The sequence below is a fragment of the Lampetra fluviatilis genome, chromosome 3 (genome assembly GCF_964198595.1).
Source record: "Lampetra fluviatilis chromosome 3, kcLamFluv1.1, whole genome shotgun sequence".
Taxonomy (NCBI): Eukaryota; Metazoa; Chordata; class Hyperoartia; order Petromyzontiformes; family Petromyzontidae; genus Lampetra; species Lampetra fluviatilis.
The window spans coordinates 17,754,537-17,768,231 of NC_136277.1; the positions used below are offsets into that span (position 1 = coordinate 17,754,537).

A 13,695-nucleotide genomic window follows, 5' to 3' on the forward strand; every position below is an offset into this window, starting at 1 on the left:
ACCGCCAGGCAACGCTCAGCTCCGTTCACACTGCTCTGCTTTTCAGCTCCGCTTGTGTTGTTCTATATGCTCAGATTTTGTTTGTTACTTACGAGTCAAAAGTGTTGTTTATTTCTTCACCGCCTCTGTGTTGTACGAGCCGATGAAATCACTTACCAGGTTACATTTCATATGCTTAAATGCCCCTTTTCATTAGCTACTTTCATACAAGCCTTTTTTGTCCGATGTCTTTTTTTTCGCCTCTCTCACCAATTTTCCCATGCAGCATGTACAGTATTAGATAACATTATTACATAAAATGGTAAGTTGTAAACCCCCAGTCCTTGAACACAATGCCCTGTTGTTTTTGTGGAGCACAAAATGAAATATTCCTTGAGCCGATGAGTGGGAACACAGAGAGCAGCCACACACGCATCTTACTGTACAAAGAAGGAGATGACAAAAGGTGGTGGTGCGTTCTTTGTGTGTCGGTGGCCATTGAGATCTGAGAGCGAGGCCCCGCAATTATGGGAACAGGACCAGCTGTCCCCAGGCCCAGTGTCTTCTCTCTTGAGAAAGGCGTCAAAAGGAAAAAGGCTCTGTGTTTAAAACATTGATGAGGAATGACGAGCATACATTTGCATAAAAAATACGAATTGTCATGTAGCAAACGTTTCAGGTTATAAATGACGGCGTTGCTTTGTGTGTATCTCAGTGCAAGTTTACAGGGGCTAAGATGTCTCTTGCAATTTCTGAAATTGAGCTTTATGTTTATTTTGCATGTTTCCACTGACGTTGATGTCTTTAATGATAATAAATGTAATTCCACCTATTGATGGAATTTCACTCTTTAATGGGCTGCCAGTTGGCTTTCATTATAATGTTTCAATTCTTAAGTACGTTTTACTTACAGCATCATGGGAAATATTTAGCATGTAACCATGAGTTATTAAAGAACATAATGAAAAGTCTTGTAGAATGCATAGTTTGCTGTACAAGTGCAACAATGCATTGATTCACCGATCTTTCTAAAATGTCTAGGCCTTACGATACAAACCATAGAAATGTAATAATATGCATTGATGTGAGGGACCATATAGCAGATCCTGCTATCCATGGGAGACCGCGAAGGCGAGATAAATTTTTCGCGAAATAAATGCGTGCCGATGCGGTGGGCAGCGAATTATGGGAGGAACTATCCACACGATTTCATTAATCCACGAAAAATACGCAGATTACCTGGGAAGCGCTGCACGTCACAAACATAAATTAATCCACGATAAATTTGCAGATTTATTAGGCTACAGTTTTTTCTAAGACTTGTGCAAATTTGCCATATGAGTGAATGTTAAAGGATTTTTTTTGGCAAGTAAAAAAAATTACTTTATATGAAACATCACCAAACAACTACATTGAAATTGCAAGATAATTTTTTTATTTCCTCCACATTTCTTTGTAGCTCCTCCACTCCTGCAGCTCTGTGTTAGCCCTGCCCACTTTTATGGATCGTGGTTTGCAGTCCACGAAGCATTTTCAAATGGCCGCAGTGTGCTACAGATTATGGGAGCAGTTGCAAACACCAATAATTATACAATCTTCAAATTACAGGGATTCACAGATGATTGGATCGCGGGTGATTGGATTTCTTCTATTAATTGAATAATGTGTTTAGGAATTAGATGTTTGCATTTTTATTTTGTATATAATGGGTTTACATCATGCCTTGAGTAACTTTCTTTCACCACATTGTTAGATAAAGAATCGCTTGAAATTAATCACGACTCTGAATCACGATAAATCAAGTTATTCAATACAAGATAATGATATCCTAGTGACTGCTCATAATTCTGCCGTCCACCAACATGATATATCTATAATTCACATGCTTCCTCCAGTACAGTATATCTGAGAAGAAATGAGAAAAATAGGTGCACACACCAAATGACTGTGGTACATGGGCAATCACACACAGCCCCCATGACACAAGAACCATTCGGAGTTATTTGGTCATTGTTGTTCAGTTGGTGCCACAGTGGAAATATGTTACTGGTAGGAACCCACTGGTTACACCAGCCCACAGGGGATTATTGTGTCCGTCCGTTGTGCTGGGAGGGGCTGGGTGGGGAGGGGTGGGGTGGGGAGGGTGGGGAGGGGCTGGGTTGGGGGGTGGGAGGGGTGGGGCTGGGTGGGGAGGGGCTGGTCACCCCGTGGTGCCCTTATAAAACTCAACGTTTAACCTACTCACGCCGGCTTGTGCCCGCCCTCACAGTCGGCCATATTTGCAGAATACACCACGCCGCGGTTGACCCTGGCCATTGACCGAGCAACCCAACGTGCCTACCAGCTCCCTCCGCAGGAATGTGTTAACTACATCGCCTGGTATACAGGAGGTTGTGGGTTAAATCCTGACCTTGACGCCTGTATATTTGGAGTTTGCATGTTCTCCCCGTGGTCGTGTGGATTTTTCTCCGGGCCCTCTGGTTTTCCCCTCCACATTAAGAAACATGCGTTTAGAGACTTTGGCTGTTATAAATGTACACGTGATAATCCACTTTGTTGAGCTATCATTTGTGGACAGGTCGATTCTGAAAAAGCTATCTAGCTTGGTGTGCCTTTCCTTATAAAATAAAAATAAAATCGTTAATAGTTTAAGTGCGTAACTACGAACCAAACGGTGGCACTGGACATTCCGTGCCCAACATTGTAACGACGCAGCTCATGTTTGAGGATTTTCAGTGCTGTCATTTCTAAAACAGTTCATCTTTACTCTGTAAAAAATGTTAATAATGGGGTGAAAGGCTGTGCTTACAACTTCTACATAGGTGACGTTAATATTTTCTGAGTACATGACTTACAAGTGTTAAATTCACATTTCAAAACTATAAGTAAAAGAGTGGTCAAAATATTTCCAGAACAAAATACACCTCGACTCATATGCAGATTCACAGGTGGGAATTTTTGTTGTGGTCACTTCTTTGGCTTACAATACTGGACTTTCATTGCCTTAATGCGAGAGACCATTGAGATGAATGTCTTAGCAAGGGAGACCTCTAACCATAATAACATAGGAACAATCACTCACTTTAAGCTCTCTCATTGCAGATAATTTTCCAATTCAGCACTTGGGCTATTGCCATCATTCATTGCCATACTCTTGTGAATTATGTCTTTGTTATCCACTTTATTGCTGATGGCACGTTGGCACATTCTTGTCATTTCCCAGAGGTGGCGGGAACCAAAGAATATACATTATTGAAATATGTCCCAGTGACAAGCAGACAGGCCACTATAATATCCTGATGCTCAGTGTAATTAGAAAATTAAGTTGGAGCTTATAAAATAAGCTCAACATTACTGAACTATATTTTGTTTCCACAAAACATTTTGACACGCTGTCGTGTGTGTGTGTTTTCATATACTGTGCTGTATATATATCTACGTGGGTACATGTGGAACATGATTCAGGAGTTGGCGGAGAGCCATGGAGCCTGGCGGAGTAATCGTCTTCGCGGATCTAATAGGAAAATGCGAAGACAGTCATCCACCAGACTTAAATGACCCTCCACCAACATGAGAATTGTACACGTTATCTCTCCCCTTCTTGTACCGTCTGTAGCATTGTACATATGTTGAACTTCTCTTGCACCGTACGTCGCCAACCGTGCCAGGGGGAAGGACAACAGGACAGAATTGTAAAATAACCGGCATCACTTTTCAGAAATTGGTATTATTTTTGTTCATTGCCCTTGCAAGTGATCGGCGGGGGACCCTGTTGCAGTGCGGCCTGCTTGCGTTGTGCTGCTCGTTTCCCTAACCCACGCGCGCGGTCTCGTCACGCAGGCGGTGACGGCTCGGGACTCGATGGCCAAGTCGCTGTACAGTGCGCTTTTTGACTGGATCGTCCTCCGCATTAACCATGCCCTGCTCTACAAAATGGAGCGCAGTGAACACGTCAAGGTATGCAAAGTTCTCCGCGGCGCGGATTGCACAACGAATCCCCATGTCACATAACAGGGAAAGTATTAGAGGTGGGCAATGCATAATTAAGCATTTGAATCACGTGTGCGAGGATCAATGTTTTTAATTTCGGGTGTGTGTGTACTGTGTTTATTTAATGGGTTCACACGACCCCTGTGGCTGTGTTGTGGAGTTTTTTCTGGGTTGGTGACTCCCAGGTATTTAGAGGAGTCTCATGTGGTCAAGTCAGTGGTACTGCCACAATGCTAGAGATGTTTTTTTTCTTTTCACATTGAGGCACTGCTGTTCATCTGAGTGTTAAAACAAGAAGTGATGAAGAAATAATAGAGTCACAGAATTGTGGCAGTTCATAAACGTGCCAGGGCTCATGTACTGTCCTAGCCAAGGACAATTTATGTGTGTTGAAAGGTGTGCAAGCCAGAATGAAATGTATGTCCCTAGGCTAAACTGTTGAACGTTACAGCAGCATCCAACTGTATGTAACAGAGTTGTGTGCTGCCCACAGCGCAACCCTTCTGTAGGGTCTGCCCTGTGGGTAGGGTGCACGCCTCACAATTACAAGGTTGAGTGTTAATTTCCCAGTCAGGGGGTGGCAGTGGTAGTTTTGTGGAGAGATTGACTTTTACCATAGGAATGTGGAATTTTCACTGCTTGCTGAGAGCTACCGATGGGACAATGAGCATCGCTCCATTGTTCAATCGAGAAGGAAATGTGTTGACTTTTGAAATACTGACGAGTAGTATCCTCACTTGTTATTTCATCACGCGTAGCTTATAATAACCACTGTCGTATTTTTTTTACTTGACAGCTCGGTCAGGCATCTCTTTAAATACAGTATGTTCAATATTCAATATGCTGAGACTTGTTGAGCATCATTTTTCCTCCACAATGCCTTGTGACCATCTTTCGCTAAAACACGGAAAACTTGTATCTGTCTGCCCGGGTGCCTGCATCTAGTTATGTAATAATATTTGGCATTTTTTTAACAAACGCCGCTTTATAAAGTGCAAACAGCCCATGCAGTCAAAGCAAAAACTTGTGGGGAAAGTCAGCTACATTTGAAATAAATCTAATATGTATTTAACAACGGTGTTAGTTGACTGTTTACAATTTTAAGTGTTGATTCATTGTAAAAAAATTGTATGGTTTATTATTATTATTCCAAGAAAATTATTCCACTTCTCTGAATGACTCTTAGCTTCTGTGGTGATCTCAAAACTTGTTGAGTTGTGGCCAACAAGGGGTGACACGTGTGTTGGGACGCATCACACACATGTAACACGTGGTGCTGTTAACATGAAGGTATCTTTTGCACCTTTTCAGCAGCATCCGCAAACAAATTTTATCTTCAGTTAATAGTTTTAGAGTTCAAACTAGATTAGAAGCTTTCGCGACTGCAAGGAATTACTCTTTGGTTCTTTCGGTAAAGTCACGTAGAAAATCAAATAAAATAATAATAAAATATCATTAGACCTCCTTTGCCAGTACCAAAATATAATAATAGGGGTTTTCCCCTTTTTTCTGGCAACAAAACTGAAACCTTTTTACAAGGATTCATGTCTGCATTAACCACAATACTTGCAGTCAAAATGAAAAAAACACACTGATAATATATGAATTTTTCTTGGTTTTTTCGGTAAAGTCACATAGAAGAAAAATTATAAAAATAAATATTTTTTATTAAACAATAAAAATATTGTTTAATATTTTTATTATTTTATTATTTCCCTTCTACGTGGCTTTACCGAAAGAACCAAGAATATGAATCCCTGCAGTCACGAAAGCTTTAAATCAATATATTATCGGTGTGTTTTTTGTTTTCATTTTGACTGCAAGTATTGTGGTTAATGCAGACATGAATCCTCGTAAAAAGGTTTCAGTTTTGTTGCCAGAAAAAAGGGGAAAACCCTATTATTATAGCAATAGAATACTATGTTACTGTTGCAACACAAGCAGCCATCATTAGGTAAGAATAAATGATAAAACACAGACACGGAAATAACACAGGCTGACACACATGCAGAGACACACCGAGCGAGACGCATGTGTGTCTGCCTTTGTCGTATTCTATTATTATTTGATTTGATTTTCTACGTGACTTTACCGAAAGAACCAAAGAGTTTTAGAGTTGTCTATATTTGTCATAACAAAAATACTGAACTAATTATTAATGTTTATTGTTGAAATTATGCTTAAAATTATTGGTTGATATTGATTCGTAAGCTCACAACACATGCGTACAATCCTTTGAGAGTACGTTTTTTTTTACTTGTGTGGGTTTTATTAATGGGTTCATGTCACCGCTCGAGCCACTGGAGGAGCTAACATTCAACACGATGTTACAATGAGGATTGTTAAGTCCTCATTGTTACACGAATTGTGACAATTCATGGCATTGTAGAGATTGGAGGTATGAATCGTTCCTCCCTAAATGTTTCCAAGTTTTCTTTGTCGATTTTGCTTTAATAGCGCATTTAGTTATCCCTGAGTTTTGATTACAAATAATGTAAACAATTCACGTGCTTCCTAGACAAGCCCATCTTTTGACTTCAAACTTACCTATTGTTCTTGTTGCTCTATGCTGTGCCTCACTGGAATTCCTGGCAGTTGTTCAGTTGTTGAACATTCAGCGCACATTTATTTGCGCTTGTTTTTATTTCGAGACAACATGCAGAATGTTACACATACCACAATAAATGCTGGAATGCAATTGAGTGTGATTTGGCTGCCAAATAAATAGCTAGCCATCCTTAAAAAAAGTCATTGGCACTGGGATATGATTAATGTTTATACATTTTGGGCTTTAACATGTTTTTTTTCATAAAACACACTTTTGAATAAATATAATATCTCAAGTGCATTCCAGTTAAGTAACTCACCGCCACGTTTGTCAGCATTTCAATTTCACGACTTCAGACATTTTTGTCGCCAAGGCACTGCAGCACCGTCAAATACAATTGTACAGGTTGCTCGTGCGGTTTGCAGGAACGTTGTGTGTTTAGTCTTCCTCTAGTCAGTTCGCTTGTTCATGTTGAAATAGGGTAACATTCAAAGCCCCCACAGGTACATATATTTAATAAGAAATAAAAATAACTGCGAATACAGGTTTCCCTCGTTCTGCGTGGGTTTGGTTTGTGCGATGTCGCATATATGCGGCTATCTTTTTTTCTCAAAATTAGTTTGAATTGACTCATGCGGCTATGCGGTCGGACGTGGGACAACATTGTGTGTGCGTGTACTGTCTGCGCTACTCGGCAGACAGCTGTCTTGTGTGGTTTTGCTTTGTGCGCCCTCTTTTTTTCGAACGCAACTACCACATAAAGCAAGGGACACCGGTAGTATTCAGCCGGATATATCGGTGGCAAAGCAAAAGAGGGCACAGTTTTTAGTTGAATTTACAAAAGGTTTGCGAGAGTTAAATTCCACTCTGGGGTCAACTTACTCCTTAATCACTCTGGGGTCAATAATATTGTGGGAAAGTAAACAGTGGTTATCCTATGGAAATACTTTCCCCATCTTAGCAATGTCGAATTTACACCAATGGCTCAGAGCTGTAAATAAAAGATGAGTGGAAAACCAATTGGCTTTGAGAGATGGTCTTCACACCATTGCAAGTGCAGAGCCTCTCACTTTCAGGAGGCTATTAACCACATATTGCACCCTAATCAATTGGGATGGTCGAGGTGGATGTATCCACACTTCTTCTCACCTACCACAAGCAATTTGCTGCTTCTACTCGTTGCTCGGTAGACGGGGGTTGAGGTGGCTAATAAGACTGACCAATGTTCTCTTCAAACATTCATAACCTGAATACATCCGGATGACATTTCCAAGACTGTTAAGCTGTACACCTAAGTGTATACCTAAGTGTATACATACTATCATACATGTATACATACTATCATACATAGATACACATGGATTCGGACTCGGATGTTAATGCAGTTAATTAACATTTTGATCCATAGCTGAGAGCTGATTATACGCCTTGTTAGCCATCCTGGTTAATGAGTAAACAAGCAACCCCATTAAGATAACGGAGGAATGTTATAGTTATTTGGGAGCAGTGGTGAGCAGTGGCGCAGTGATTAGCACATTGCAACAAAACCCGGTGACCCGGCCACAGCAGATATCAGTGGCGATATCTAAATCAGTCCTTGTCCCCCCTTTGCCAACCTGGACTGACCAATGGCATGAAGTATAGCCAAAACAACTCCCATAACTGACATGGCACAGAAAAACCTTTGTGTTGTGAATTGGCAAAGGACTGTAAATTATTAAGTTGATCTCTCACAATACAAAGGCCACTGCCCCAGCCATTGACATGCTAATCTCTCACCATCTCTAGCTCCACCCACCTATCTTGATGCACCCATCTCAGGCCTATATAAGACCTTGTCTCAGCAGCTCTCTCTCTCACCTGAAGACGATTGCTTGTGTCGCGATCGAAACGTCGTGATATATATTTTATTTTTCTATCTACGTGGCTTTACCAAAAGACCTATAGAATATTAAGTTTACATTATCTCAATTCTTTTCTCCTTTTGCTCAAGTGAGTTCTGTTTTCTCTTAACTTAGCATAGACAAACTCATGCGTATGCAAATGAGAAATTATTAATTATATGATAGGTACATTTTAATTGTGACTTTTTTCAACGTCCTAAGAAGAATCAGTTTTTGTTGTACGACAAAATGACCCAACAAACACTGAGAGATGTGTATACTCCTGGGTCTTTCGGTTAAATCACGTAAATAAAAAATGATAGATCACGACATTTCGATCGCAACACAAGCAATCGTCTTCAGGTGAGAGAGAGAGAAAGCTGCTGAGACAAGGTTTTTCTAGGCCTGAGATGGGTGCATCAAGGTAGGTGGGTGGAGCTAGAGGTGGTCCAACCACAAAGGCTGGGGCAGTGGACACCCAGCCTGTCAATACAAAGACATCCAGCCTAGTAATGCAACTCAGAGAGTCGGTTAACATCGGTAGAAAGGATGGAAACTTCATATCAAGTTCAGACTTTACCTGGTTAATCACGTCCTTCCAATGATTGCTCAATTTGTACCCATCTTCTCGGTTGAAGTTGTGTCTATGTTTATATATCTGGATGGCTTCATGAACAAATCTTATATGATAGCCAGTGGGTTTGCAGAGTACCTTCGTCTTGGAAAAAGTCAATATCGTGTGAGCCCACACCGTTAAAACAATGATCAGCCACAGCCGAGGTATTGGTCCTGCCGTGTTTCAGATCCGCCTTGCGTTCACGAACACGGTCCGAGACATGTCGTTTAGTTTCCCCAATATAACTACTGCTGCAGACACAGCTTAGTTTATAGACACCGGGGTATTGCATGTCAGGGATCACATCCTTCACAGATGGGATCAGATCACTAATTTTATGTATTGTGTTGAATCGAACCTGGATCTTGTGTTTGTTAATTATTTTTGAAATATGTTTTGATGACCCCTGCTATGTATGGCAAGGTGATGGTTTTGATTGGGTCCTCAGATGTTTTTTTCCCACGGTTGGGGTGACAGCTTTGCGGATTGTCTGGTCCGAATATCCATTCATCTTGAGGGCTTGGTGTACGTGCCCCAGTTCACTGGCTAGGTGGTGCTGGTCGTAGATGCAACGGGGCCCTATGGTGTAGGGTTTTGATGAGGAATTCTTCTGGGCTGGATGGTGGTGGGAGTCAGGTTTTAGATAGGCATCCGTGTGGGTGGCTTTCCTGCAGACAGTGTCTCAAATGAGCCATCTTTCTTTTCGATTAAAACATCCAAGAATGGTAACTTGCCATCTTTTTCCACTTACATGGTGAATTTGATGGCTGGGTGTATGGAATTTATGTGGTTGAAGAATTGGTTCAGTGCTAGCGGGCCATGTGGCCGGATGACGAACGTGTCATCTACGTATCTCTTCCACAAGGAAGGACGTAGGGTGGATGCCTGGATGGCACCTGTCTCAAATTTTTCCATGAAAACATTGGCTACCACTGCGAAATTCAACCCTTTAGTACCGATTTTAGGCTGTCAGAAATTGGCTGTTACTCTGATTGATAACAATCTTGTTCACGTCTAACTTTTTCATATGTGGATCAGGCTTCTTCTTCGACAGTAGGCTGAATTTGGCAATCAGGTTAATTTTACATTTGGCTGACATGAAGGCGGCTGAAGAAGCTGTCATGTTATCGAACAGGCTCCCAATCAGATGTAGACATTTTTTTCTGTGAATGCTAAATCTCATTGTAAGAGAGTTCAAATCGGAGCAATCTTATTCTCTCTGAGATCAGGGCTAGGCTGGCCCTGAACAAGATCTGCATTAGGAGAAGTGACAGCAGCAGATGTGAGTGTGAAGGCAATCGGTATTACCTTGGTATTACCTTACTGAGAGATGCAGTTATGTTTATTTTTTGACTCGCTCATCGGAACATTACCAGTATGCTTTTTAGAAAATGCATCATTACATTGATATCTAAAAGCTCCTATTTTAATTATTTTATTTTCAGTTTTAATATTTGATGCATAAATGCACCTTTTATTGTGACAATGGTATTGAATGTTTTTCTACAGATCAATTATAAATGACATGCCTGGGGTAACAATACATTTCATGGTCAGTACACTCCATCCACTCAGTGCCTCAATAATCATGTGTCTTATTTCAACTGTTACTTTACAATACTTTGGGTTGGCCATTTGAGATTCGTCTAAGTCTGAAATGAGATACCCTAATGTTAAACACACATCCACTCGACCAATTTCCATGGGTTCAATTGTTCATTTCTTGAAGTGGGGGTTTTGTAAGACAAGGCCTCGTAAAAACATTCTGCACTCTTGCTCGTTGAGAACGTGTGAAATTATTAGCAATGTTTAGCCATTTCGTTCAAGCATTACAGCCAATAATCAAGAGTGCTACATGATCCCTAGCAAATTCAAGGATCGATTGATTACATGTATTGATTTCTTTTATTTATTTACATGGGAAAGAAACATTTAGCCTTAAGCTGATTTACAAGAATGACTCTTGGAGGACCTTTTTGAGAAAAATAACTGCAGCATGAATATCATAGCATTGCAGATAGTGAGTAGCAAACACGTTTGAGGAAAACAGCAATTCAGGTCATGCACCATTCAAGCTACACTGGCAGGTAACATGGAAATACAACGTAAAATATAATGCCAAGTCAGTTTAACACGTAGGCTTTCGTGACCAATATCATCCATAATAGAAGTTTTTTTGGGTTAGATAGCGTAAATATATAAATGTGTCGTTAAACCCGCCACCACCCGACACGGCCAACTAGTAAGGGTTGTCACGTAAACAGAACGTGGCCAATTTGTCACGAGTACAGCACGCCGGTGTGTTGGAGAGCCAAGCCACAACATTTACAATCTGAGTACGACGTTTCACCAGTAATTACAACTAGCTTCATCAGGCAACAGCCAGATTTGTGGAGAAGTCCACCTGTTTTGTTCCTTATATAGAGGCGTAGATGTGGTGACCACGCTTCTGCGCTCTTGCGCAAAGTGGGGGGGGGGGTTAATGAGTCAACATACATTATGCATGTGCATTATGTACCGTGCCAAATCTGACTCGGATGTTTTGTTTTTCTAAACATCTGGCTAGTATATCAGTTACTCCCACAATCTACGGTATTTTGATCTTTTAATTACTTGGGCAGTTTCAATGCTTGTGTTATTTTATTTGGTTTTGGCATTCAATGCCCTGTTCATTGTAAGCGTTCATTTGCAGCACTTCTTTAACATGTTTAATTTCACTTGTCAGACTGTCACCATCTGACACTTTCTTAGCACGATGAATGAGCGTCTTGATAAGAGCAGATTTCTGTGCGGGGTGAGGGTGTGACTCTGCATTCAGATAGGCGTCGGTATGCGTTTTCTTTCCGTAAACGCTGTGTTCTTTTACCATTTCGACCCTGTCCGATCAAAATACCATACATTGCGGGAGTAATTAATAAACTAGCCAGATGTTTGGAAAAACAAAACATCTGAGTCAGATTTGGCACGGTACATAAAATTCAGAAATTAATATCTGGTACAAAAGATGTATTACCGAAGCTATCAACAGAAGGTGTGTACAGGATTAACTGTACTTGTGGCAAATGTTATGTTGGGCAAACAGGAAGAATGATCAGCATGAGACTAAAAGAAAATCAGAGAAATATTAAATACTCCCAAATACAACTGTCAGCAGTAGCAGAACACGCGTGCCAACAATGACACTCAATTGATTTTAATAATGTTGAAGTTCTGTGCAAAACTATCTATCGAAATTGAAAGAAATAAAAATGATTTAACCGTTCGGATAGCTACCGACTTAGTGCTGCGTGGAAGCGAATCATCAAAAAATACATTGTTTAAATACATACCTATACAGGCCACCATACTTCATCAATAGGGATTACGTTGGTACGGCTATTTTAATACACACAATGGGCAGGAAGGACAAGATCAAAGGGTTCGCATAATGTGTATGCATAATGTACGTTGACTCGGTAACCCCCTCCCCCCACACTTTGCACAAGAGCGCAGAAGCGTGGTCACCATGTCTACGCCTCTAGTTAAGGAACGAAACAGGTGGACTTCACAAATCTGGCTGTCGCCTGATGAAGCTAGTTGTAATTACTGGCGAAACGTTGTACTCAGATTGTAAATGTTGTGGCTTGGCTCTCCAACACACCGGTGTGCTGTACTAGTGACGAATCGGCATGTTCTGTTTACGTGACAACCCTTACTAGTTGGCTGTGTCGGGTGGTGGCGGGTTTAACTACACATTCATATATTTATGCGATCTAATGCAAAAAATCCTCCATTATGGATAATGGCAAGTATAATCATGAAATATAACACCAAATATAACAGCAAATAAAACAACATCGCGTGGGGAAATCAAATGTGACCAATCGCCCCTTGTGACAGGAGGATGAACGCTCTGAGCTCTTGAGCTGTTTAAAAGACAAGAAACATATTTGTGTGTATATGTGTGTTCGGCACTCATTGTGTATTTGTGTAACCCCGAGGCTTCATTGTAGCGTTTTGACTTTTGCCCCCCCCCCCCCCAGGGTCTTTCCATCGGGGTGCTGGACATTTTCGGGTTTGAAGACTTTGAAAACAACAGCTTTGAGCAGTTCTGCATCAATTATGCCAATGAATGTCTTCAGTATTACTTCAATCAACATGTATTCAAGATTGAGCAGGTGAGCACAATCTGTTCATTCTTTGCATTCCTTCAGCAATACTCTCTTCCTGCACCCTCTTGCATATCTTGAGCACCAGCAATGCAGGGATTTGTAAGATATCTTGCCACTACACTAAAGTGTTGATACGCATAAGGTTTTGTGGCAGTCGGTTACTCATTAGAGGCGAGAACATGTGTTTGATCATGCAAAAGCCTGCTGAAGTTACCTTTCTGTTTCTAAACTCATGTTGCTCACTGTATTCCAGTTACATGGGAAACTTTGTATTTAGCCGAAAAGGTTGTTCATTTGTGATGGCGCTGAATTTGATTATATTTCAATGTATACATTCAACTGTTTCTGTGTTGAAAAGCAGCTTTGGCTTTTCGCTCATTTTCTGAACATGCTTACGTGAGAATAAACATGGATGGATATGTTATACAGACACACGCATTCTAGTTGGGTTATCATTAATTTTAATCTGAATTAAACCATTGCTGAGTTTATTGTTCAGTTACAGCACTGAGACGTTTAAAATGACTT

At 40.8% G+C, this 13,695-nt stretch overlaps 1 protein-coding gene across 8 annotated transcripts in view; it reads left to right on the plus strand.

The window, feature by feature from the left end:
- LOC144953668 (unconventional myosin-IXa-like) overlaps positions 1 to 13,695 on the plus strand; it is a 192,078-nt gene that overhangs the window by 92,582 nt on the left and 85,801 nt on the right. For all 8 annotated transcript variants that reach the window (XM_078884247.1, XM_078884257.1, XM_078884251.1 and 5 more), the window contains exons 10-11: positions 3,820 to 3,936; positions 13,039 to 13,173. In XM_078884247.1, the coding sequence (XP_078740373.1) occupies positions 3,820 to 3,936; positions 13,039 to 13,173 (252 nt within the window). The remainder of the gene's footprint in view (positions 1 to 3,819; positions 3,937 to 13,038; positions 13,174 to 13,695) is intronic.